Raw genomic sequence first — 27,560 nt, 5'->3', positions numbered from 1 at the left:
TATGAATCTGCTCTCATAAGCTTATGTGTCATTTACCCAAGTGAGTAATGTCAGGCCCACTTGGGCTTCTTGTTAGCTTATATTACCATAAGGCCGAGAGAGATGTGTTTTTGGCTTGCTTTTGGTATTCTATTTATGTCACCATCATGTGTCCATCAAATTTCGTTATTTTTTTCCATCACAATAAACACTTTTACCAATTTGAACCATTTTGCTGGGAACTTTCAGGACTGTCATGTTTTTTTGTGCAAATGATGCTAAATATAGACAGAGAAAACTTTGCTCTTAAAAACCCACTCAGCAGAATTTGATATTAAAGTTTTTGTCAAATTCAGATTATCTTGCCAACTTCTATTGCAATTGGTCCTTAAACCAATGTCAGCCTAATCTCATTTCACCAAACCCTTGTGTTGCTTCCTGGGATCTTTTCCTTTTAAAGGTCTAGTATAATGTTTCACTGTTAATTATAGAAAATACATCAGTCAAAGTTTGTAGACGCAAACGTGGAAAGATTTTTGTCTCTATTTATTGACATGCACCCATTTAATCAAACATTTTTAGTAAGTTTGAATGGTTATCATTAAAGTTTTTTAAGCCAACACAATTGCAGGAGGTGTTTTTCAATCAGCCACTCAAATATCCATCTTACTTGAAAGATGATGTGTCATATTACAATTTTATATTATGTCATCCAACATTATAAGCCAATTTGGTTACCTTTCCTGATTTTGAAAGACTTGTTTATGTGCTATAAAGGAAAACAGATTTCTTCTTCGAATACATTACCCAGTCATAATACCTTAGGAGAACTACCATTACCTAACAAATCCAACCCTCACAGATACTGCATTGGCGGTCAGGCAGTGTTCTCCCGTTACATATAAGACTTGGCGGCAATGCGAAAGGATAGGTTAGTTATTACATCTATTTGTGCCAAGAAGCATGCTCTCATCATGAGATACCTCGCAAAGCCAAAGCTACATGGAAGATATGTTATTTTAAGTTGGAGGAGTTTTTTCACTTCTAAGGAAAGTATACTCCATCTGTATTTCCAACTTTTTCTTTCGCTCACGACAAAGTTCTGCCTTTACAAATTAGTCACACTTTGTCATCTTCACACATTGAGTACTTGCATGTAGAGCCTAAGTGACTTCAGTCCATTCGCGCTATGCTTAATCCTACGTGCAAGTCTCTAGTGCTCATATAGCTCCTATATATGTGTAATTTCCTTACTAATGGGTACATAATAGCGAGTTTTTTATCCAAGGCTTTCATAGCATCCGGGTGCCATTTTAGTATCATTACTTGTATGGGCAGTCTCTGGGCCTTTTTCCCCTACAAGGGAATCATAATGGATTTTGTTGCACCTACCAGGTATATCTCGAGAACTGTGCCTTTATTCTATTCTTTGTGAAGGTTGTTTGTGTGTAATGTGGATACTGGTACATTCTGTATTTCTACCGTTCTAGTCAGACAAGTACAGTTGGGCACTCTGTACATGGTTCATTCAGTCACCTCTTGAGCATGCATGTTTATATAGTCAACCCTTGAGTCATGTTTATCTGCATAACTTTTTATCATATTGATCAAACACTCGGCGTGCACACGTGTAGCCCATGTCTTCATAGTTAGGTTCGGGCTACATTATTTACATGCGTGCATGTCTTTATGCTCAGAAGAACCCCTTATATATGTATACTTCCATTCTTTTTGTATATCAAGATGAGTTCTTTGATCATGGTTTTTTTGGCCTTGGAACACCATTCTTCAATGTTTCTACCTGTATAGGCCATCCTTGACCTCCTTACAGGTAGGCATAGTTGTTGAAATCGTCTGCTAGCAATTTTTTCCAGGTAACCATTATTTGTGTAGCTCTGCACCAAGAAACAGGTGGTATTGTCACACGGTATGCAACATAACATGCAGGCACACAAGTTTGTAAATAGGTGATATTGTCATAGTTTACCTGTTCACTTCCTTACCTTGTTAGACATTAATTTTTGGGTCACCTTCATAATGAATTAGCTCAGCATGGATATTTCGTTTTGGAACAGGTGCAGGGCTACAACTTTATCCATTTTGCTCTTTTTTGTCTTACAGATTAGGACTATGGGCAAAGCACAAACAAGATAAGCTCAGACCAAAGGCATTAATAGCCTGCATGCTGATTTCTTCTACAGTGTGAACCTTTGTAGGAGCAAGGGAGATAATTCAACTTACCCTTTAACCACAGAGAGCCAGACATTGACACGCTCAGAAAGGCCAGTACAAAAGGCAGGGGAGCCCACCCACTACCATCATTTCGGAACACCAGTAGTGCATGATCTCCCCAGGAATAACATCTACATATTAACAGTTCAGGAGAGGACGGCCAATGTGAAAACTTTTCATTCGGGACAAGAATACTCAAGAGGCCAAGTTCTCATTCTGTCTGACATATTGACAATGGTGACTTTTCTCAAAAACAAGGATTATCTCTAGACTACATTGTTGGTTTACCTCCAGCAACAAGGAGGAGCTCAGTCCCCAGCCCTTTGCATCAATGTGTGGGACTTTTCTCAGACAACAAGGAGGAACTCAATCATACAATGGTGATTATCTTGAATAGCAAGGATCCCAGTCGCCAGACCTTTGCATCATGGTGTGTGACTTGTTAAAGTGGTTGGTATTGACATCAACAAGAATTTCAAGTTCACCATATACCTGGACTTGTTGATGCACTGATCGTTGGGAATGCCAACCCCATTCTTTGTCTCTCCCATCCTGGACATAACAGCTTAGACAGTGGACCCCCTATCGTTTGATTGGACCAACCTTAACTCGTACACAAGCCACCAATACCTCTGATTCCAAGTGATACAGCAGACAAGGGAATCAGCCTGTGACCTTATTACATTGCTTTCTGATGGAAGAAGTCATGGATCGACAACCTCACCAATCTGGCATCAATAACCCCGTGGAAGATTTGGGTCATCCCTCATCCATTCAAACAACCAGCATGACAGTTGTTCATCCCAGCCCAGAGCTCCTGGACCTGCATGTCTGGATTACATCAAACAGGCTCTCAGACACAAACAGTTCTCGCTACCAGTAGTGGAGAGAATCACTCAGGCATGACGGCCCTCCACTCTAAAGCATATGAAGGCAAATGGCACTTTGCACAGACTGGTGCAGAAGGAACATAACTTACATCTATAGGCATCGATATAGCAGATAGCTAATTTCATCCTCTGGCTCTTCGAAGAGAGAAAATTAGCTTAGAGTACGATCAAAGGCTATTGCTCAATGATAGCAGACACCTTTTGTCATCATGGGCACAAAGATATCAGACAAAACAAGGCCATATATGATCTTGCAAGTATACACGGCTTAACGTTATTCCTCTACCTCAAGGGGAACCTATCTTGGGCATTAACCGGGCTGAACAAGGACCCTTTTGAATCAATTGCATGGGCATCTCTGGTGCACCTTTCCTACAAGACCTGCTTCCTCATGGCCTTAACAGGCAGAATTAGGGAAATGCATGCACTGTCCTCAGACCCCAATTACCTGCTGTTTCGACAAGATGGGTCAGTCTTTCTTATGACGGCATCCTCTTTCATCACCAAGAACCATCACCCTTCCACATGTAACTGGTCTTTTCTCATGAAACCTGTCTCATCTGGACACTTCAACTGAAGGCCACCTACAACACCTAGTCGGATCTTTGAAGTAACTTAATCAAATGGAGCCGGTACATAGAGGGAGATCAAGCCTTTTTCTATCTCTTAAATCAGGTCAAGACGATATATAGCACAGAATGTCTAATCTTGGATCAGGTGGGTTATTTGCTCATCATACATGGAAATAACCCTGGTTCAATGAACTTTTTCACGCCTTTGGCTCATGAGGTTAGGGCAGTTGCCACCAGCCTAGCATTTGAATGAAAATGTTCTCTAACCGTCATCATTCATGCTGTGGGATGGAGATCGTAGTCCATATTTTCTAGCTTTTGTCTCTGAGATTCGTCATCCCAAAAGGCCCAATTTGATCAAGTAGGACCTATATATGCGGCTCAACAGGTCACATTTCCAAGTCAATAGACAGCTTCTTAAGACACGGCTTCATGACTTCTGCTGGATTTGCGTGGGGATTTTTTTATTCCCTTTTAAAGCCACGCCCTGACAGATGGAGTCTCTTCCAGTCAGGCTACTTAGAAGCTGTCTGTCGTATCTTACGGGATTGGAGATTTTAGCTCCAGGGTAAGACGATGTACCTCCCTCCACCTCTTACTTATTCTTCAAAGGTATTATGTTTGAGTGTGAGTAATGTATTTGAAGGAGAATTTTTTTTAATAGTAACATACAGCCTCCCGGCAGTTACATCCATAGTGAGCGTGCCTTTTGCTCCAGTAATAACTAATATATACTTTCGCCTTGCCGCAAAGTCTTTGGTAAGGGGAGATCACTCTTCCTGACTGTCAATGGGTCAGCAGACAACTTTTAAGCTCCCTAGAGCTAAAAGTAGTATCTTGGAGGGCTGGATTTATGAGGTAGTGGTAGTTCACTTAAGGTATTATAACTGGGTAAGTATGTTCGAAGAATATTTTTATTTACCAGACCCTTCCCTTGTTTAACAGAGATTTCATGAGCCAGATGTGAGGTCTGGTTGATTGAAACTTTTTTCATGCAGGTAAGCAAATTCAAACCCATAGGAACCATTAGTTTAATCATGTTATGAAATTGGTAAAATGTTTCAGAAGCAGAGTTTATATTTACACATCACATGACAATATCACATAATATACAAAGCATCCAGTTGTACTTCATTTTCAGTATTTTTGAAACCTGAAAATGTTTCTTGATTTGCTTCTTTACAACTCACTGAATCAGTGAACATTTTTTTTTTACAAACTGCAGATGAATGAGCACTCATGCAATAGTTTCTATTTCTTCATGGTAAAAAATTACATGACAATGCTGGATAATAATCCTCAGACAGTGATCATGACTTTTGTTGCCATATGTAATCCCTTATAAGTCAATTCAGACTTCAGACAACAAAAATCGTGATTTGCCATAGGATAATGTGCCTGCAGTTCAGGATCTGTGTTGTCTTTTCTACTAATTCCTCCTAACAGACTGCACAGACACAGATCTGCTGGCATATATATATATATAATGAATGTGTATGTGTGTGTGTGTGACAGAAGATCTGGGTCTTTGCAATTTGCTGTTGGACTCGTATTATAAGTAAGTATAGACAGTAACTTCTGATTTTGTTACTAGTCTTTTGTCCCCTTATTTGCTCTGTACAACTAGTTTGTTCTCATCAGTGTCAAAAGGCAGTTTTTAGATCACTTGAATGAACAATGTATCTTGAACCTTTTTTTTTTTTTTTTTGCTTGCAGCTGTCGTGAAGCTGAGAACTGAACACACATTTCAGATCTACTATATCATTAGTTTGTTTGAATACTGTGGGTTAATTACCATTTGTGGCTTTCATTATTTGGAGGAAAAAAATGATGTTTCTTAGATTTGATTTGTGAATGGACATGTTTCTGAATGGTAAAGAGTGTTACACTTCTCTTCTTTCAAGATGGATTGAGGCTTTTCCTCAATAAACTGTAAGGGAGTCAAAAGGCACATAATTTAAATAAATATTGGTAGTGAATGTTATCATGACCGTTATAAGTGTCATGCTGAGTAGCATAGGTCAAGTTTAATGGAGTGTCAGAAAACTGCCTTCCTTCTGACTGCCCCATCTTTATAATTACAGAGCATTTTACTTTTTGTTTTAAATTGTGGTTGGTAGCAACCATGTAATCCACCAGATCTGCAATAATAAAAGAGGATCCATTTTAAGTCATAAAGTCCTATTTTTTGTCTGAGTAAGAAGTTACTTAAATTTTTAATAATGTTTTGATGTCAGTGTCATATATTAGAATGATTTACATTCATATTTTGCAAATATACATCATAATACCTGATGTTACTTTTGTAGCTGGCATCTGAGTCAAGTTCTGCAGAGTTTGTCTTACACTCATCTATCTTCCTTCCATCGAGCCAGTCTTCACATGAACTTTGCATCCCAGCTGGAAGCCTTGGATATGTGGGAATGGGCAGTATTTGTAACTCTCCATATTGAGGATAGAACAAGGTATGTTGTTTATTGCAACATTTATATCTCTGTCTTGGTACATAAATGTAGTCTCAGCATTAACAAACACCACACCCTTTTCTGTGAATGACCAACATCACTACATTGTTTGCATATATATGACCTTAATATATATATATATATACACACACACACACACACATATATATATGTATTACTTTACTCGTTTGTCTCTGTTTTGCTCTCAACCACCATGCATGTGGTTCCTCTAGTTTGAAAGAAAGATAGGAGAATGGGTAACCAGAGATATTTGAAGATTGGAGGCAAAACAACTAGTGAATGAAAGTGCAAAATGATACCTAATTCTGAAAATGTTTTTGAATTGTGTATGCTCATTGTTAGCTAAGACTGACTAGCTAACTCTAATTTAGAGTTGATAACTTTAGCATATTATTTGGATACAGAGAGAGAGAGAGCTCATCTGGCTTGTGACCATGGGTGCTTATAGTATGGCCCTGTGTCTATTTGCATTTTTCTGTCTATTACACTTGTTAGCCACACAGGTGTCCATATTTTACTTTTGCCACATCACTACAACCACTTCATGCCCTGGCTTTAAAAATGATTCCGTTCAGCTCACCAATCCTGTTTTGGAGAAAAATTGAAGAAGTTCAGAGGCAGTCAGATCAGGACCTCCAACTGACCACTCCACCCGTGTCTTTGTTTAGGAACCTGCTGACCGTATCATAAAAAGTTATTTAATGACAAATAAGCAAGATTATGGCCAAACTGAATTTTCTCAATCAACCAAGGCTGCAGGTGTTTCATCCCTTCTCAGAATGTCTTCTTCACACTTGGCTCTTGCCAGGATAACCTTGCAAGAAATAGAATTCAGAATGACTGGGGAGAGAATCTTGAGAGCAAGAAAGCCAATCGCTCTGAAAACTTGTGAGGGAGAGTGGTGTGTTTTCAGGGACTTGTGTAGTTTGAATACTATTGTCACTTTGAGTACTTTCATCCCTCAACTAGCTGGCTCTGCAAAGAGAATGTGTCACCAATTACCATCAAAGGCTACCATTCCATGATATCTGACATATTCAGGCACCATGGCAGAGGAGATATCAGTCATGATCTATCAAACCTATTTGTTATCTTTGATTTAAATAGACCAAAATCCCTTATCCTGTTTCCAAAATAGAATCTGTCTTGAGTCCTAACATTCAGAGAAGTTTGAGCAATTAATCAAGACCCCACCAAGCAAAACCGGTCTCCAAAATGGCTTTAAAGAGTGAGTGAATTGCATGCTCTTTAAGTTAACTCGAGCTATCTTCAGTTCAGGTCGGATGGTTCAGTGATCCTCATGACACGACCAGGCTTTGTGGGCGGTCAGTCATCATATGATCTCTCTCATCTATAGATAAGTTGAGCACAGCGACTATGAAATACCTACTGAAAGCATACAAAGACAATTAGTGACAACCACAGAATCCTTCTCCCCATGAAGGCAGAGAAGCAGGATATCACCTCTCAGGCACCGTCTTTATGGCTTAAGTGGGTTATATGATCTGCATGCTCGGACATCTCAAAAGCTGAAAGTTACCTTATGCAGTTTTTACATCACAAAATTAGAGCAATCTCTAAGCCTCACATTCAATGTTTTGATTTGAGACATCACAGAAGCTTCTTGCTGGCATGCAGATTCAACCTTCTTGAGTTTTTATCTTGGGATTTGGCTTTGCAGAAACAAAACCTGAATCTGGTGGGTTCTGTGGCTGCAGTCCAGATGACCACTAGTCTTAACTAAATCAAAATAGTTTCTAAGCTTTGCCTGATTCACCCGTATATTTTGACAGTAAGAAGACTTTAATAGTCATCATGTTAACCTAATAGTGTTCATGGCTGAATAAGCTGTGTTACTTTAAGCAGGAGAATGGGTTATTACTTACATGGGGAATCCAGTTTTTCTTCCCTTGAAGGATATCCAAGGGACAGGTAGGATGCACATCGTTCCCTTCACATATTACGTATTCTCTTTACTGTTAAAATGACTGGTTAATTTATCAAAGCAGAAAGCAAATTTTATAGTGAATTGTGTTTCTTAAACAAATCTTGCCAAGTCACATTACTTGAAGACCCTCGCAACCACCACACTATGCAAGCATCCACATTGATGATTTGCACAGCTTAAAACTGGTGACACCTAGCGGTGGCAAGGGGATGTAATGTACAAGAGTTGTTGCCTTTTGTACAATATAGACGGAAAAGACAAATTTTCATCTTTTAATAGGGCTGGGAGGTAATAGGCTTATATCCTTGATATGATCGGGTAATTATTCTTGGAGAAACATAGTTCACAATAAAATTTGTTTTCTGATTAAATTTCAGTCAAACTTGGATTATGGGTTTTTATCTTCATAATATCAGCCAAGATCATTAAGATCTTGGACAAGTTTGATAATGAGGGAGATGTTGCATACTAATGAAGTGATCATGTACCTGATTGGCTGAGTTCTATACCCCTCTATAAGCCAATTTTGATCAAACTTGTAATATGTGTTTATAGCAGCAAGATCTTGGATGGATTCACTAATGAGCAAGATTCATGCGTACCATTGAGATAATCTTGCATCAGATCAGCTGAACTTGCTTTCACTCTGGATGCCTTTTTTCCGATCCAGTTTTTATCACACTTGGAATGTATGTTTAAGTCATAAGGATCTCGGATGAGTTCTTTAATGAGCCAGATCTGGAGATGCTAATGAGGTGATCTTGCATCTGATTGGCTGAGAAATGCAGTATGGGTTAATTCCAAAATGATCTTGGATCAATTTGATGATGAGCAAGATCCATGCTTATTATTGAGATTATCTTGCATCTGATTGGCTCAGCTTTTTGACATTCTTTATTTCTGGTCCAATTTGTTATCAAACCTGGAATATTTACTTATATCATCAAGATCTCTGATGAGTTCTTTAATGAGCAAAATCCACAAATAGTAATGAGGTGATCTTGTATCTGACTGGCTGAGTATGAGTTTCCTCTGACCCTTCCAAACCCATTTTAGATAATTTGACTTCTAAGTTGGGATGTGGGGTCTGAGCCCATTGCCGAACAGAAAGTTGGAATTCACTGCCACCTTGCAGTAATGGTTTTGGGTCGCCACTTGCATGCAGGACTAGCCAACTGAAACTACTTTACATTGAACCATACCTGCATGAAATCAATGGAAAGATTATTAATTTTCTCAGAAATTGTGAGGATAACACATTTGCTTTATCTTTAATCCACTGACAGACAAGATGAAACCAGTGATGGTGAAATTTGACCTGGTACTTGCCCTTTGCATGGCTAGTCCATGTAACACCCAAATCTAGCAACTTCATATCCATGACATCAGAGGTCCAGTAGTCCTGTGATATGAACATAAAACCCTTTCCAATGTTGTTGTAGACGGACAAAAATTAAATGAAAATCATGTTTGTTTTAATTAAACAACAAAACAAAAGGATACATAATTCTCAGGATATTTATTCTGAGAAAAACAACTAGAACCCATCATTGTTGCAGTAACCTGGAGAAAGCTACATTCGGCAAGCGGAGAACACATGTCTATGATGTCTTTTGTTGGTATTGTATGACTACCGCATTGACATGTGCTTTCTGATTGGCTGAGCTTGTTACCACTTCTGGAAGCAGCAGGAGGTTAGACTGTTTCAGTAATGAGGAAAATTGATGCATATTAATTAGGTTATCTTTCATGTGATTGACTGGTCATTTTGTCAGTGTAAGACATTTTGGATCTCTTGGGGTTATTATCATCAAGCTCTTTGATGACTGTGACTATAAGCAAGACATTGCACATTAATTATGCCTTCAACTGAGGATATAATAAAATAGCTAAAATAATCCTGATAAGTTTGGGAGTCAGTTTTAGGTTTTTATCTCGTCAGCCAAATGTGCATATGGATATAGTCATAGTGATGTCTTTCTGTCCATCTATCTGAATACGATAGTGGTTCCTACATCATAAATTTAGTAGTTGTGGTCTTTATGGTCACATGGCCAAGTGAGCTTATGGTATGGACCTGTGTTCAGTGTGCCGTATGTAGCATCAGTCATCCATCAACACTGATGTTTTCAACTTCTTGGTCTGTGGTTGCGGTATACATGTCCTGCAAACACAAATATTCTCTTTCTTATTTTGCAGCCGTGAGTCAGCTGTCAGATGTATACTAAACCGTTACATCACACTGTCTAAAGAGGATAGCTATTTGTCTAAAGAGAACTTTTTAAAAGAAAAGCTCAAGATTCCAGTCGAGTGGATACACCATGCTAAGGTACAGATTTAGTCCATCTGCATGTCATACTCACACAAAGATATAACGGTCTTTATTAGGAATACACAGGTAGCACGGCTATCCCTAACTATTAGTCAAAACACCTTTTCATCATGTACAGTGCAGTCTGATTAGAACCCCAATTAATGAAGTCCGATAACTCCTGTAGTAATCACATCCATCTGTCCATCTTTCAGTAAATTTGGTTTCTGTAATATAACATACATGAGAAGGGTTGGATTTTCGATTGATTTGATTTGCAGCTTTATAGTGGCAAGATCTCTAATGAATTCAGCTTTTGAAGTCATGATTGAGGGAAGTTAAGCCTCATGCTGCCCTATCTCCTAGCTTTAAGTTTCCACAACATAGCTTGTAAGCTTTAATTGAACCAAACATGGTGTTTAGATTTGTATTGCTCAGACCTTCAGCAAATTCAAACGCTGATATTCCACATCATCATTTAAAGTAAATATAGCCTTTAACTTTACCTATTGGACTTCAATCAGTATAACATTACCTAGGATTATTGGACTTCAATCAGTATAACATTACCTAGTATTATTGGACTTCATTCAGTATAACATTACCTAGTATTATTAGACTTAAGTCAGTATAACATTACCTAGTATTACTGGACTTCAATCAGTGTAATATTACCTAGGATTATTGGACTTCAGTCAGTATAACATTACCTAGTATTATTGGACTTCATTCAGTATAACATTACCTAGTATTATTGGACTTAAGTCAGTATAACATTACCTAATATTACTGGACTTCAATCAGTATAACATTACCTAGGATTATTGGACTTCAATCAGTATAACATTACCTAGTATTATTGGACTTCATTCAGTATAACATTACCTAGGATTATTGGACTCCAATCAGTATAACGTTACCTAGTATTACTGGACTAAAATCAGTATAACATTACCTAGGATTATTAGGTTTCAGTCAGTATAAGAATACTTAGGATTATTGGATTTTATTCCGATCTTTTTATTGATGTAACTGAAAACAATTTTGATTGCCAATATTCAACAACATCAGGTACAGTAAATATTATCCCTGTCCTCATAACTTTGGTTTATGCAACATAACATTACTTAAAATTGGTTGATTTTAAGGAAATTAAGTAAATAGATCCATATTAAAAAGGCCTTGAGTGAATGTGATTCCCAGCGTTCATTACGCCAAACTGACTGTTTGCCTAAATTTTATTTCCTCAACATGACTTGATCAAAGATTGTCGGGTTTCAATCAGATGTGGCATGCAGTTTTATATTGATGTGTCCTCAAATCGGGTTGATTTGCATTCATGTGAGTTATGGCCCTTTATTACCCACCCTCCTAACTTTTGTTTCCACAACATATCTTTTCTAAGAATTGTTGTATTTCTTCTATATTAGACATGCAGCATTGTATTTGATGAGACCTTGAATGAGTTGTCCAGCATCTGTGTCATTTATAGGATTTGTGCCTGTGATTGCTCAATATCCTAACTTTCCTTAACACCAAGGAGTGTTTGGTTTTAACTGCATTTGGAATGCGGCTTTATATTTATGAGATCTTGACTGAATTGCTTGCCCACATTCCATGCAATTATTTATTGAAATTGTGGCCCTTGATTGCCTCTCCACCCAAACATTTCTGCTGTATAACTTGACCAAGGATTGTCAAATTTCATGTACATCTTTATGTTGATAAGATCTTGGATAAGTTGAATTTGTAAATTTCAATTCCCATAATTTTAGTTATAGATTTCAATTCCTTAATTAGTGGAGTGATTTCATCCCATAATTTTAATTGTAGGGTACATTTTATTAAGTAGTGTAGTGATTGCCCTTATTTTCCGACTTTGCGCGAGATCATCTGGGATTTCAAGTGAATTTATGTACATTTTTAAATTAATTCTTGCATTAGTTTGACTGCCATCATTGGACATTATTTTCTACAGTTATGATATCCATGTTTGTTTCCATAAAGTTCCTCATTTTAAGGTCCTAGCCTGTGAATTGTTCCAAGCAGAGCCCTTTGCAAGCAACTTTATTAGATGTAATTAAGTTGGTGCAAACCATTGCTGTGAAAAATATAGGCCTCACCTGGCTGTCAGATAAACTGGTTAAATTTTCAATAATGCTTGATAAACCATTCCATGATGGTTGTCATAATATAGTGGAATAAAAAGGATAGTTAGAAACAGGAAATTAGACTGTATATTTACTATTTTCAATGACGTTAATGTTTAGTATATAATTGCTTAAATTTTACCAGTGGGTTTCAGTATCCTTTGTCCATTTTATTTTGGAGAAACTTTGATTTTAAACAAAAAAAAGCAACAATAGCAACAATTTCAGTTTTTAATTTTTTTATATAAAATTGATTATATTGTCCATTATAGATGAAACATTATATAACATTGATATTGATGTTTGTATGCACATGAAAATACCCCCATTAGAATCTTTATGTATATAAACATATAAATATATCAGCATCTGTATTTTTATACACATGTAAATATATCAGTCAGCATCTATATGTATATGCACATGAAAATATATGTCAGCATCTATATGTATGTGTACATGTTAATACACCAGTTTGCATCAGTATGAATATGCTTATGGAAATATATCGGCATCTGTGTGTATATGCACTTGTAAATATATCAGCATCTGTATGTATGTGCATATGGAAATATACCAATTAGCATCTATATGAATATGCACATGGAAATATACCAATTAGCATCTGTATTAATATGCACATGGAAATATACCAATTAGTATCTATATGAATATGTACATGGAAATATACCAATTAGTATCTGCATTAATATGCACATGGAAATATACCAGTTAACATCTCTATGAATATGTACATGGAAATATACCAGTTAGTATCTGTATGAATATGCACATGGAAATATACCAATTAGTATCTGCATTAATATGCACATGGAAATATACAGATTAGTATCTGCATTAATATGCACATGGAAATATACCAATTAGCATCTCTATGAATATGCACATGGAAATATACCAGTTATTATCAATTTCTATATGCACATAGAAGCAGTTAGCATTTATATGAATATGCACATGGAAATATACCAATTAGCATCTGTATTAATATGCACATGGAAATATACCAATTTGCATCTTTATGAATGTGCACACAGAAATATACCAATTTGCATCTTTATGAATGTGCACACAGAAATATACCAATTTGCATCTTTATGAATGTGCACACAGAAATATACCAATTTGCATCTTTATGAATGTGCACACAGAAATATACCAATTCGCATCTTTATGAATATGCACATGGAAATATACCAATTAGTGTCTGTATTAATATGCACACAGATATATACCAATTTGCATCTTTATGAATATGCACATGGAAATATACCAATTAGCGTCTGTATTAATATGCAAATGGAAATATACCAATTAGTATCTATATGAATATGTACATGGAAATATACCAATTAGTATCTGCATTAATATGCACATGGAAATATACCAGTTAGCATCTCTATGAATATGTACATGGAAATATACCAGTTAGTATCTGTATGAATATGCACATGGAAATATACCAATTAGTATCTGTATTAATATGCACACGGAAATATACCAATTTGCATCTTTATGAATGTGCACATGGAAATATACATGTTATCATCAATTTCTATATGCACATAGAAGCAGTTAGCATCTATATGTATATGCACTTGAAAATATACAAATTAACATGATCTGTATATGCACATGGAAATATACCAGCATATGGATTATATGGAAATATAAATATACCAATTAACATCAATCACAAAAACATTTTTTGCTGCATTGATGCTAACAATACAGTATAACTTGTCTTGAAAGACCACCTCTTTTGCTAAAGAAGTATGGTCTCTCAAGACAGTTGGTCTCATAGCAGTTGTCTTTCAATACAGGTTTTAATGTAGTGCCATTTCTCACCCTTAAATATTGATGTTAGTAAAATAAATGTATTGTAATTTCAGGCTCTGAGAGCACGACATGAAGGCAAACCTCATGATGAAGCCTACCATTTGTTGAAGGCAGGTCTCTGGAACCAGAGTCACATCATTATTATTGAACACATTGCTCCCGATGCCATTATCAGTGGTAAGCATTTCCTACTGGCAGTCAGTATTTCAGGACATCTCTGGGTATTGTACAATGTGAAGAACTCCTCAGATTTTGTATAATTGTGTGCCAAATGCACCAGATAATGTCTTATTTACTGCTAATTTATTGTGGTACAATAGTGTCCAAAGTGTTTTCTTTGAATAAATTTCCTGATCACATTAACATTAGGGACATAAGCCAGCTACCTCATGATTACTGTCCTTCTAAAAGATGCAAATTAATTTTTTCTGTCTCTATCATATAGATAAAGGGCAATGACTCTTGCCCTCACCCAAGCTATATTTGTGTTAAAATCAAACAATCCATAAAAGAACTTGGATTAATATTCTTTTCATTTTCTCAGACTTGGTCAATTTTAGACCACATGGTAAAACACACTATCATTAATGCATGTTGTTATTCACAGTTTTACATACACTGCCTATTGCTTGCTCACCCAATTAGTGATCGGTGTTTTAGTGACTTTTTAATACGCTGCATTCTACTTTTTTTTTTTGTGTTTTCTTGTATCATGTTATTTCTGTAAAACCTGTTGACAAAGTGTAATAAATGCAACAAGTTTAAGGCCAAGGAAGACACACACAAGTCATTCCTTGTATGTGAAAATGTACTTAACCTATACTGTGCAAAATGTGCACAATATGGTCTTAGAGTATATGGACTATAGCATTGCAAAGTCATCCAGTGCAAAGAAAGAGGGTGACAATGACACAAATTTTAAATTCCTACATGTAATTATGATATCATGGTGGAGTGTACCCCCATTTTTAGGCAGCTCAAGTGGCATAATTCCCCATGTCTGAACATGGTCTTTGGATCTGTAAGTCTAGGTGCGTGAGGTTATCAACAGAGCCATCCCATATTACCATATCACTGTCTGGAGCTGACCACAATCATCCAACCAGCTGAGTCAGTCATCCAGCCAGTCTAGTTGTCTTAATCAGGAGAATCTTACTGAAAGATCAAGTTATCTCACCAGGCCTACGATTTCATCTTTCCATAATTATGGAGAACTTAGCAATAGATCTTTCCATCCTACCATGCTATGGCTGTATACAATTACAGGGATCTTACTGAAAGATCAAGTCATTTCACCAGGCCTACGATTTCATCCTTCCATAATCATGGAGATCTTAGCAATAGATCTTTCCATCCTACCATGCTATGGCTATATACAATTACAGGAATCTTAATGATAGATATATCCATCTTGCCAGGTCTGTGGCTTCATCTCTACAATTATGGAATTCTTAATGATAAATCTTTTTGTTCTAACATCTCTATGACTGCATACAAATACAATTATAAGAATCTTAGTAATAGATCCATTCAACTCACCATGCATAAGGCTACATAAACTATTATGACCGAGATTTTGGTGATGGAATTTATCCATCAGTCCATCCATGCCCACAGAACAGCCAGCACCAACCGGACTACTGTCTGCACAGGTGGCAACTATGCATTGTGTTAACCTTTGCCACGGGGAATGGTTTTCCTGAAATGAATGCAGACCATGAACAGGTACTACTGAATAACAGCCCTACTCCAATCCAACCATGGGGATATACCTTGTGCTGGCAGCTTTGGAATACCCTCTGCCACCTACCACCGCTGCTTCCCCAGTCAACAAAAGTCAAGAAGATTATTCGTAGGCTGTCTGGATGTATGTGACCAGGGAATGCTAAGGATTTGTGTTCTGAGAGCCAGATGCCGTTTTCATCACACTAGTACAAGACACAGTCCACTGCATACTTTACTGAACTCCCAGCATTCGAAAAGAAGAAATTTTTTTAGCAGTTAACATGTATACCCTGTTTATTTGGGAAGTGAGTAAAATGTGTTTCTTGCCAGACTGAAATGGGTTTGAAACACTGTTGCCATGTCTTTGATGTTGGATTTTACCTCCTGGCAATTTTCCAACTGGTGGAAAAATCAGCCATCCAACTTGCTGGGGAGTCAATGGCCTGAACTGCATGGTCATCAAACAGAGCAGTTCACCATTCATTGGTGAATGCATTGACTGCCTCTGCCAATCTTGACTTACATCATGATGCATGTTTGCACGCCACATCACTAAAGCTGTATCGTGCTCTGGCTTCAAAGATAACTCCATTTGGTTCACTATTGCTATTTGGGGGCACAGCTGATAAAGTTCAGAGGCAGGCAACTGAAGAACTACCCTCCAACTCGCCACTCCATGCATATTCTCATTTTAAAAACTAACCATCCTTACCACAATGGAAGGACTATAGGAAAGCCATACTCCTGCAGTTATGATTTTGTTGGATCAACATATTTCCAGAAAAGGAATTGATACAAGTAACTTTGGAGGTTTTTCGGATTGGTCTATCTAATCCATCATCTTTCTTCCTCTCCCCATCTAATGGATGTGCCATCAGATCAGGGGAAGAAAGAATATTCTTCAGCAGAAGATAGTCGTTCATCAACAAATAGGAAGTGGATATTGTATGAAAAGGAGGTCTCTTCTCATAGATGTTCTTACCAGAAAGGCCAATGGCATGTTGAGGCTGATCATAGACCTGTCTTGTCTCAGCAAACTTTATCTTCTACCAAGGTTCGAGATAGAGACAGATCTATATAGCTCTCCATCCAAATGGATGAGTATCTCGATCTCACAGATGTCTACTTCCATGTTCCTATTCACCCGACATCAAGAAGGTTTCTTAGGTTTGCTTGTAATGTCAAAGTTTACCAATTTAGAATTCTTCTGTTTGGTTTATATATCAACCCTTGTGTCTTTACCAAAGGATTGTATCATCGTTCTTTACAGTTGACTTCCTCTCTGACAACAGCAGTGTATTTGGACAATCTCCAAAAACATGGTAAGTTCTGTTATCCATAAGGGCAGAAACAATCTCCTATACCTTTTGAATCATCATAGTTTTCTTGTGAATTGAAGTAGAATCCAGCCATTGCCCATCCCTGTGTTTTGTCCATCAGTTTATGGAATTTATAACCAATCTGAATCTTGTACATTTCCCTCATGTCTGCATTATATGGATTGTCAAACTTGTAGAGATATGGTGAATAGAGCCATCCTTCCTGCCAATGGTGCCTGTGGTACATGTACAATGCTCTGTATTTCCTCCTATTACCATTAATTAATGTGATCTAGAAATGTATTCAAATAAGGAAGCAAATCTTTTGCTTACTTATGTTTTTCCAAGAATACTTACCCAATCACATTACTATAAAACCCTCACACACCTACCAGCAAATGCAAGCATCCTAATAGATGCCTCACTCGGCGTAGCACTGGTAAACATCTGGTTGATAGGTAGCCACCTTGCAATTGTAAAGGGAGGTAATGGTTAAGAGTTTTTTTCTTTGTCGAAATGGTATATAATCGGAAAAGATGAATTCTTTTATCTTGTCTGGAAAGCTGGAATTGGGATACAGTGGAGTTTGTTTTTCCAGAGTTTAACTGAGCAGATATTCTGGGAGAAATATAATTTACTAAAAAGAATGCTTGTGTATAAGGTCTAAGAAGGTAGACAAGTGGTACTAATATTAACAAGGTAGCAAATATGTGTGCAAATTTGCATTCACAAGCTGACATACTTCGGCTTTCCAGAGGGGCCCCAGGTGGCCAAGTAGTCTAAAGCATTCGCCTTTACCAGTTACCGACATCTTAACTCTGTCCACATGGGTTAATATCTCAAGTTCAGCAAAAGTGAGTATGTGAGAAAGCTTGCCAGTAGCTTTCCATGGGTTGGTGGTTTTCCTTAGGGGTTGTTTACCAGGTTCTTCATCCACCAAATGCACTGGCTGCCATGAATAGAATATCGTGTGCTGAAAAATGGCAGTAAACCCTACAAGAACAGCATCAGTTATCCAGATTGGATGATGTCAAGCCAGCTTAGGACTCTTCATTTTGTTTCTGCCCAACTTCTGAAATGCTCTCTTGAGATTGAGGGATGCAGTTTAGTAGAATAATGTACATTTTCAAGGGGTCTTGTTGGATATTGTAGTTAGGGTTATATCTTCTAACCCAAGATCAAGAATCAGCAGGTAATGGACTAACCTCGTGCTTGCTTACTTCGTAGGCTGCTTTATTTTGGTTGCAACAGTGCAAAATGGAGAATATAATGACCACAATGTCATAGTTGGACTTTATGGTATGTGGCTGGGGTTAGAAGAGTAGCCATAGTTTCTAACAATGTTCATTATTATTTTCAATTACAGAGAATTATGACTATTTGTTGAAGTTTCTGGTAGAGTTGTCTACCCCTCCCTCACGCTGTGAAACAATTCAAGATTGGCGCAGAGGGGGGCTGATATTTTTAGACTACATCAACCTTTGTAATGCCCAGGACAAAATCAAACAGGTAAGCAGTAAAGCTCAGGACACGGTTTCTTCTTGCATTAGTTAACTTTCTGATTAAAATCTATATCTACATACAAATAATTTGGTCTGATAGGCACCAATTCAAGATCATGCTCACTCAGATCTGATAGGCACTGATACAAGGTCATGTTCACTCATATGATGTCATGTTCTGCAGACCTTTTGTTTTTCCAGTCAAATTCAAATTCTCATTCCTCTCAAAGTGACAAATGCCAGAAATTGTAATATTCAAAGCTGCTAAGATGGTGAAAGTGTTCTGTATGAAAAAATGAAACATTTGAAAAAATAATTGAGTAAAGGTTTTAATCAAATTATTATTTAAGGGTTGTATTTGAAGTCATATTTAAAGGATAGGTGATGGGAATTGAGTTATCACTCTCTCACCGAATGGGTGTTTGCTTCTATCAGCTTGGTGTTGAAAGGGCTGAATTGGAAACTTTTGAAAGAAGCTATTCTTGACTGTGTTATGTACAACAACAAATTCTATTGTGTTTAGTTCACTTGGCAATGTAAAAGGGTTTTTAAACAAAATATAATGGAGTTATAATCAACTTTTTTATTTCATATATATATATATATATATATATATATATATATATATATATATATATATATATATATATATCTTTTGTGTTTTAAAAGCATATAAACATAAATCCCAGTTGCAACTTTAGATGGTCCAACAAGATGGCTAGAATTTATAGTTTCAATCAGAATGTAAATTTTTGTCATAACATTGGTGTATATCGAATAATATAATATTCCTCTAATTAATTTTCAGTCTGGCAAAACTGATGCCCGTGAAATGGATAGATTGCAGGAAGAGTTGAAGAATCTCTGTCTAAGAGTGGGCAGCATTCAGTGTAGGAACTCGAGAGACAGGTATAATTTGATAAGTTGTGAATAGCAGGGATGGCGCTGGCTTTAAAACAGTTGTCACCCAAAAAATTGCCAACCTCAATATTTTGTTGCCAATTTCAAAAAAAATTGTGCCTTTTCATAATACAGTACTACCCATTTATCTCAACATCCTCTGGACCAAAGTAATATTGTTGGCATACGTGGGTGCTCAGGTGGGGGTGGGGGGGCTGAAAATAAATTGAAATCTTGCATGCAAGTGAAATTTTTAAGAGATTACCTGTCATTAGCAACTAGTTTGTTGTATGTAAATCTACTGGTAGGTTTCAGGAAACCATTAGCCAGACTAAGCAGTTGATTGTATTTTCTTCATCTGGGCTCAGAATAGTCCGTAATTCACTTGCCAACTTACCTCAGGAGTCATCGTTATAAAGAATGAAATAAAGTCATTAGTGTTGATAACCTAGTGCAGTCCTCAAAGCAATGTTGAAACATTTTTAGCATAAAATCGGTGCATTTATATAATAAAATATAATGGTTTCTTAAAATAGGTTTTATCATTTTCCATTTTTAATTATTTCATTTTGTTTTGCAGTTGAAATCTGTATGTTTATGTTTCTCAACATGCCAAGACTTTTTAAGTTTGGTACTGGGAATATCCAATACTGTTATCAACCAGTGTGTGGTTTTTGGTGCTTTTCTTCGATTCCAGAGAAAATTACCTCAGTAATCTGAATGCACTTATTGTGACGATTTCAGAGATTTTAGACTGTGATATCGTTAGCTTTACATGATGTCAGGTTATAGCAATACTGATACAAATATCGGTTGAGGCCTTCTTATTGGATGTTCTTTTTACTTAGCATTTTTGTCTTCAATCTAATTATGGTCAGATAATTACTGTCTGGGGGCACTGAGTGGCTGAGTGGTCTAAATCACACACCGTCACAGATCATTGACATCTCACCTCTGTCTGCTTGGGTTCAAGTCTCGTGTTCAGCCAGTTTGGGTATGTGAGTAAGCTTGCCAGTAGCTTCTCGTGGGTCGGTGGTTCTTTCCGGGTGTTTTCCCAGGTTCTTCCTCCATTTATACTGGCCGCCATGTATAGCCTATCTTGTGCTGAAAAATGGCATTAAACCCTACAACAACAACAATTACTGTCTGTACATGCTTATAAGTCGAGTAAAACTGTAAACAACAAAGATCCTGATCTGCCATTGCACCTGCAGATCAGGGTCTCTGTTGTTTATTCTACTGATTACTCCTAACAAACTGCACAAACCAAGATCTGCTGGTGCATTATACAATGGCAGATCTGGGTCTGTGCAGTTTGCAGTTGGAGTCTTCTTATAAGCAAGTTTATATGGTATTAAATGTAAATGAAAAACATTTAAATGGTCAGTATTGTTGTTTTTGTTATTCTTTTAACTATGTATTTTATTCATTACTGACTCGTATTTGTAAGACATTCTTCAAATTGTTTAATGCTGATGTCTCTTATGCAGGTTATGTCAGTCAGAAATGGCAAAGAAAGCAGCTGTACTTTTGAGAAGCACAGGGCATGCACAACCCTCAGCAAGGTAGATGTTCTATATATTGTAGCCCATTATTCCCCCACCTACCCCCATATTTTTTTTTTTAAATTTTAATTTTCTTTGGCATATGATATTTCCTTTTTGTGACTTCAGTTTAGATAGTTCTTGTAGTGGCCAAATCTGTGCTTCACAGTGTACAGTAGTGACAGATTGCAGGGCCAAGATTATATCTCTGCTAGTCAAAGATTGGAGGAGCTTAGGTAATGGTATGTAGTCTGGGATCCATCTTGTAGCACATTTGTTATTGCTATTCCCCCTGAACTTCTTCAAGAAATGTCATAAAACATGGCACACAGGTCTGCAAGGTACCAGACTAAAATGGTGCCTAGTAGACATCAGGCATGGTTGCTATGGTGGCCTTCTTGAAAATATTGGTATTTCTGCCTTCCCTAAACAGGCTGTCATATTGACATGCATGCAATTTTCACAAATCTTTTGCGCACGTCTGATGGACATTTCTCATAAAATTTATGAGCATCAATGGGTCTTCATTTTTTTTACTCTATCATCCAATTGTACCATTTTTATTTTCTCAAGTTTATGCTGTTTCTTGATTTGGATTTAAGGTTATAAATCTTACAGTTTTATTGCATTTGTCGAGATTTTTTTTGTTGTGAATTCCTGCATTCCATAAAGAACAGGAAAATTCACAAATACACTATTAGAGCAGAACATAATCTTTTTTCTCAGTTTTTTTTACTTCTAATTTTTAGTGATAAACAGTGACCCTGTTTCAAGAGAAACTTTAACCTAGCATTTCCTTTTCTTAGTATGTTATTGACTATGCATTAACCAGAGAGTAAGTTTAAGTTTGGAGACATGAATATTTAATATACCTTTGAGAATTGACTATGTGGCCGTCACAGGTTACTTTGAATTCTCAGTATTTTTTATCTCCCCACTAAAAGCCAAATAGGATGCTTTCTGTAATGGCAGTTTGTTGTCAGTGAGTCAAGTTGCAAAATTCTAGTTCTTTCCCACACTTTTTAAAAACTCAAATCAGGATTCTGATGAGAAAACATGATAACATTGTCATCTGCATGTAATTAAAGCTAAAAGACAGTGCTAGTTACCTTAAAAAATAGAATAGGTCCTAAACTACTAGCCCGTGGTACATTGTCAAAGGTCTGGATACTGTATTGTTAACACGGACAATTTCTTGTCTGTTTCTTAGATATGATATCAAATATTCAACAGATGTAACCCCTAATCCTAATTTTTCTCTCTCGAAATATATCATTCACTGTGCCTAACACTTTTTCTAAATTTAGCATGATCATTCTAATATAGAAACCTTTGGACATCTGAACATTAATCAAAAAGTAGCAGTAGAGTACATGCTGCAAAAATCTGGCTTATTTTAAGTTAAGAAGTTTTCAAGTTAAGAATAAACGTGCTTTTTCTAGAATCTTGGACACAATTACTGAGTATACTAACAGGCTTGTAATTGTTTCCATCAGCCTTACTACCCTTGTTGTAAAGAGGTCTAACTCAAGCTAATGTCAGTTCATCGGGCACAATGCCACTTGATACAGACATGTTCAGCAATACTAGTAACTGGAATCTTCAAATCACTGTGCCTTCTTTTATAAATCTTACTGGGATATTTTCAGGGCCTGTGCTTTTACATAGATGATGATTATTCAATTTTTCATAACCAAAATCCTCACAGGTTGAAATTGGAGTATGTTATTATTTCTTGCCCTGGAAAACTTTGTAAGAAGTAAGAATTGTTGATCCTGCTGTAAATGTGCTTCAAGATGTGTTAATTTCTCCATGATAGTAGATGAAGATATTAGTGAAGAAGGTATTAAAATAATTTGCATTACAATACTACAGGGACTATTAGCCTTATCTTTTGCTTTAGAACTGTAACCAAGTAACATCATCTGTTTGTTGCCATAATTTCTTTGGTTGATTTTGTTCTCTTCAGCTTTGTTACCAAAATAATTAAATTGTGCCTCTCTAAATTGCAAACTTTTCTATAAACAGCAGCTTTACTTTTATTTTTCAAAACTAATCCTTGTATTTAACATTTTCCAAAATGTCAGTAGTTATACATGGTTCTGTTCTTTGTTTGAATCTAACCTCTTTAATTGGTGCAATCTCTACCATAACAGCTGTAAATATATCTCTAAATTCTCAACATCAAAGAGATATTGTCAGTTAATCTATAGTAATTGTGAAACAAATCCTTCTTTTCCAGATCAGTAGGCCATGATAAAAGATCAAGTGTGATAAAACTTTCACTGTTAAACATTACAACTGAAATTAAAGCTACTCACCATGTTAAAAATTAATGAAATTTTTTCAAAATTCCTTTTATTTAAAACTTTGTTAATGTTTGGAACACTATATCTATTTGCAGATTGCTAGCCTCTGTTATTAGCGGACTACCTATGCCAGAAGATTATTCTCTACAGGAGTTAAATGCATTGACAAGGAGCTTCATATTGGAACAGACAGCATGATAGAGACTTTAATATTTAGTGTGTTCAGTTTAAAATGTGTACAGTTGATTGTAGATATACATTTTCTGATTAAAACAAACACACTGTTTGCTTTAGCATTCCACGTGTTTTTCTTGTGCACCTAGATGCAGAAGTTTAAAGAAAAAGTTAAATTTTATTTGGTCAGCCATCCTTCAGATATTTTTTTTTTTACCTTAATTTTCTTGTAATTTAGTAACTGTATCAATGGGTGGGGGGGGTGGAGTATATTCACCAATTTCTTGTCTATATCTAGATCCATTCACATAATCCCAATGGGAGATAAGTTAACATATAAATCTATATGCAGTTGATATTTAAATATTGTTTCCATTATTAATATTATTGTCAGCCTAAACTTGTATCATGATATCATTACTTTTTATGATACTGCCATAATAATAATATCTCAAAGTTTATAATGTTTTAGAGCAGTCCAAATTGGCAATTAATGTAGGGCCAGGGTAGGTATTCCAGTTTCTTTCCACAGACCTATGCCTTTATCAGACAAATATGCATTTGTTAAAATTTGTTAATACTAAGGACACAGCAACATTGGTAGGGGTGGTATGTCAAATCTATACAATACCACCAATCTTTGGGTTTTGCCAATATCTAACTGCCATATCTATGATAAATTGCAGTGGAAATGTATAATAACATCACTAGTTTCCATATGACACATTGATTATTTTGTAAAAATAGGAGGAATTTCAAAATTCTGTCCAGAAATAATTGCATTATTCATATATTTGTTTGCAGTACAGGAACACAACTAGGTTGCCCTAGGACAGATCACAATAGCCAATCCATGCTGAACTGATTATAGGATTCAAACAAAAACCCTTTGGGTCACCAGTCTGGCACTCTAAGCACTGAGCTATTGTAGCTCCTAAATTATTTGTATGTAATTCAAGTAGTATTACATGTGTTCCGAGTTTGTAGAACATTTTTTTTATTTAAAAAAAAAAACTTAAAAATCACAAGCGAGATACTAATGGAAATAAAGGTATAAATAGCTGTATGTGAAGCATTCAGACTGAATGGATTTACAATTATATTTGTCAATAGTTCATGGACAATTAATTGGAATTATTGGTACAAAATGTAAGATACAAAATACAGTTTTCAGTACAGACAACCCTGTGTTAACAGTGACCTTTATCTGTGGTCACCAGGTCTCAGTGGCTATCTCCATTTCTCCAATGAAATTTCCTCATTAAAAGTTTTGTATTAAACAGTCACCTGCTTTCCACAATCAGTGGCCAGATATTTCCTAAACAAACTGGTTCAAAAAACTGAAAGTGGTAGTTTGAGTGTATCAGCTATGCAGATGAAGTGGTTTTTTTCCCAACAATAATTTTCCTGAGAAAGGCATCATTTAAGTAAATACCAATTATGTGAATTCATGTACAAGTATGCCTTATTTTGCACTTTGACCTATTTATATATATATTGGTATTTAAACATGATCATAGTTTGGTGACCAAGATCATGGCAGGCTGTTGCCCCATATTATACATAATGCAAAACAATAACATTCAACTTTCAGACATTTTTGTCTGTTAAGTGGAATGTAATTATTGTATTCAATGCTTTTTCAAAAGCCACTGCAGTCTTATCATAGTTTGAAAAAGTCAGCATAAATCCATTTAGATAAAATGCATTGTGGTCCAAGAAAAACGGGTATCTGTATATATAACATGTTCATTATAATATCCATCATTGTTTATGATGAAAATATCAACTGGCATTCATTCATTAAGTTAAATCTAACCAAAAAAATTTGATAATGGACCAACACTACAGTCACTTTTTGATTCAAAATATTCTGTTGGTTCAATTTTCATGGATTGCTATAAAAAAAGTCTGCAAGAACAAACACAGAGGATGAAAACTTGTCCACATTTGATCATAAATGCATGATGCAAGCAGTGTTTCCATATAAAAGGCACCACAGATCTTAAAACAAAGGTGACTAGTAAATATTTTGTTTTACACTTTCTTTAATGGGCTTTGGTGTGAAATAAGAGAGCAAACTCCAGCCATAATACACAACTGTCTGAGCTGTCTGCCTCATATATATATATATATATATATATATATATATATATATATATATATATATAAAGCTAAAATATACTACATGAAAAATATACCATGGGAAAGCTTGGAGAAGTTGTTAAAGAAAGAGAACCCTTTTCCACCAGAATTTACTTACGATAAATTTATATTGTGAATTCTTTGAATATGAGATTATGCTCCTGATCTGAAATGATAGCAATAATAATGTTGTTTGGTGCATGGTATTTGTTCAAGAACCACATTCAGAGGTCACCTGTGTACAGAGTCAAGTATAGCCAGTTTGTTAATAGTCTTAAGAGCAACATATGAATTTCACATTAAAATTTATCAATGATTCACACAATATAAATATATAGGACAGGCATAGAAAAAGCAAACAACAGTTAAACTGGTATACAGATTTCTGTTCACACTTTATATTTTGTATAATATGTATTTTCAGTTTAATAGTGTGTTGTTTACATGCACATAAATACAATTGTCGTATAATGTTATTGCCATTTTCTGTTACTTGGTGGTAAGCAGTCCCATTTCCATATTGAGATAACAAATGACTTTAAGTGCTTTACATGTGTGAACAAGAGTAAACGAGTACGAATTTTTCCCATTTTTCAAAATTTGATTTCATTATTTATATTCATATGCTTTGGATTTTGGACTGCTTCACGTCTTTATGTACAGTAATGTCCATTGTCAACTGAGTTTAAATAATTCCTGTATTTTTCATTCAATCATGTATCCATCATGTACAGTTATCTTCATGTCAATTAAAGAAATTTCCAAAATTAAGTAGTAGTAAAATTAACATTGTAAAAAATTTTTTTCCTCTCTTTTGAAATACAAGAAGCCACGGAGCAGATCATGAATAGCATAGCTAGTATTTAACCCTTTTAATAGCATTAGCTGCTATTTTTTAATTCCTATCTGTTTCCCTGACACTTGTCCCCAGTTCAGGGTGAACTACTCCAGTTAACCTTACGACAAAAGGAACATGATCTCAATCTGATGCCTTAAATACTTCCATAATTTGGAATATCTTTCTTTTCCTTGGACTTAGTGTGGTTATCACGTGTTTCAGGATTCCGAATGTTCTAATGATGTAAGGTTTCCCTTGGCATAAATATGGCATAATTACCATCAATCACACACATTTTTGTGTTGTATTTCACATTTTCTGCCCAGTTCTTAATGGAATCTGGAGGAACCGATAAAGATCAGACAAAATTCACTCACTTCTGGTAAATCACTGATGACACTGACATTGCAGATGATTTCAATGATTTTTTTCACCAACATTACCACAAAGTTAAAAGAACCAGTGATAAAAAAACAACTTTAATGAACTGAAAAGTTCTGCAGCAGCAAAATCTCTAAGGAGGTATGTTTCTCTATCCCACCAGTATCAAAAAACTTTGTTAAAAAATGTCTCAGTGAACTTCATACTAAGAAAGCTACAGGACTTGATCAAATTGGTCCATGACTCATTAAATCTTCTGCCTCTGTTATTGTAGATAGCATAACATTCATAATCA

General features: G+C 36.0%; 1 protein-coding gene across 4 annotated transcripts in view; it reads left to right on the top strand.

The window, feature by feature from the left end:
* Nucleotides 1–26,817, top strand: part of LOC149796582 (nuclear pore complex protein Nup98-Nup96-like) — a 142,300-nt gene extending 115,483 nt beyond the window's left edge. For all 4 annotated transcript variants that reach the window (XM_089961300.1, XM_089961298.1, XM_089961299.1 and 1 more), the window contains exons 34-40: nt 5,983–6,138; nt 10,307–10,436; nt 14,482–14,605; nt 18,839–18,981; nt 19,783–19,883; nt 21,365–21,439; nt 23,823–26,817. In XM_089961300.1, coding sequence (XP_089817426.1) covers nt 5,983–6,138; nt 10,307–10,436; nt 14,482–14,605; nt 18,839–18,981; nt 19,783–19,883; nt 21,365–21,439; nt 23,823–23,925 — 832 coding nt within the window. In that variant the 3' untranslated portion in view covers nt 23,926–26,817. The remainder of the gene's footprint in view (nt 1–5,982; nt 6,139–10,306; nt 10,437–14,481; nt 14,606–18,838; nt 18,982–19,782; nt 19,884–21,364; nt 21,440–23,822) is intronic.
* Nucleotides 26,818–27,560: the final 743 nt, after the last annotated feature.

Source organism: Sinohyriopsis cumingii, chromosome 6 (genome assembly GCF_028554795.1).
Source record: "Sinohyriopsis cumingii isolate HCF-2022 chromosome 6, ASM2855479v2, whole genome shotgun sequence".
NCBI lineage: Eukaryota > Metazoa > Mollusca > Bivalvia > Unionida > Unionidae > Sinohyriopsis > Sinohyriopsis cumingii.
Note: the sequence above shows the minus strand (reverse complement) of the source record. Positions and strands in the feature narration are given on the sequence as shown.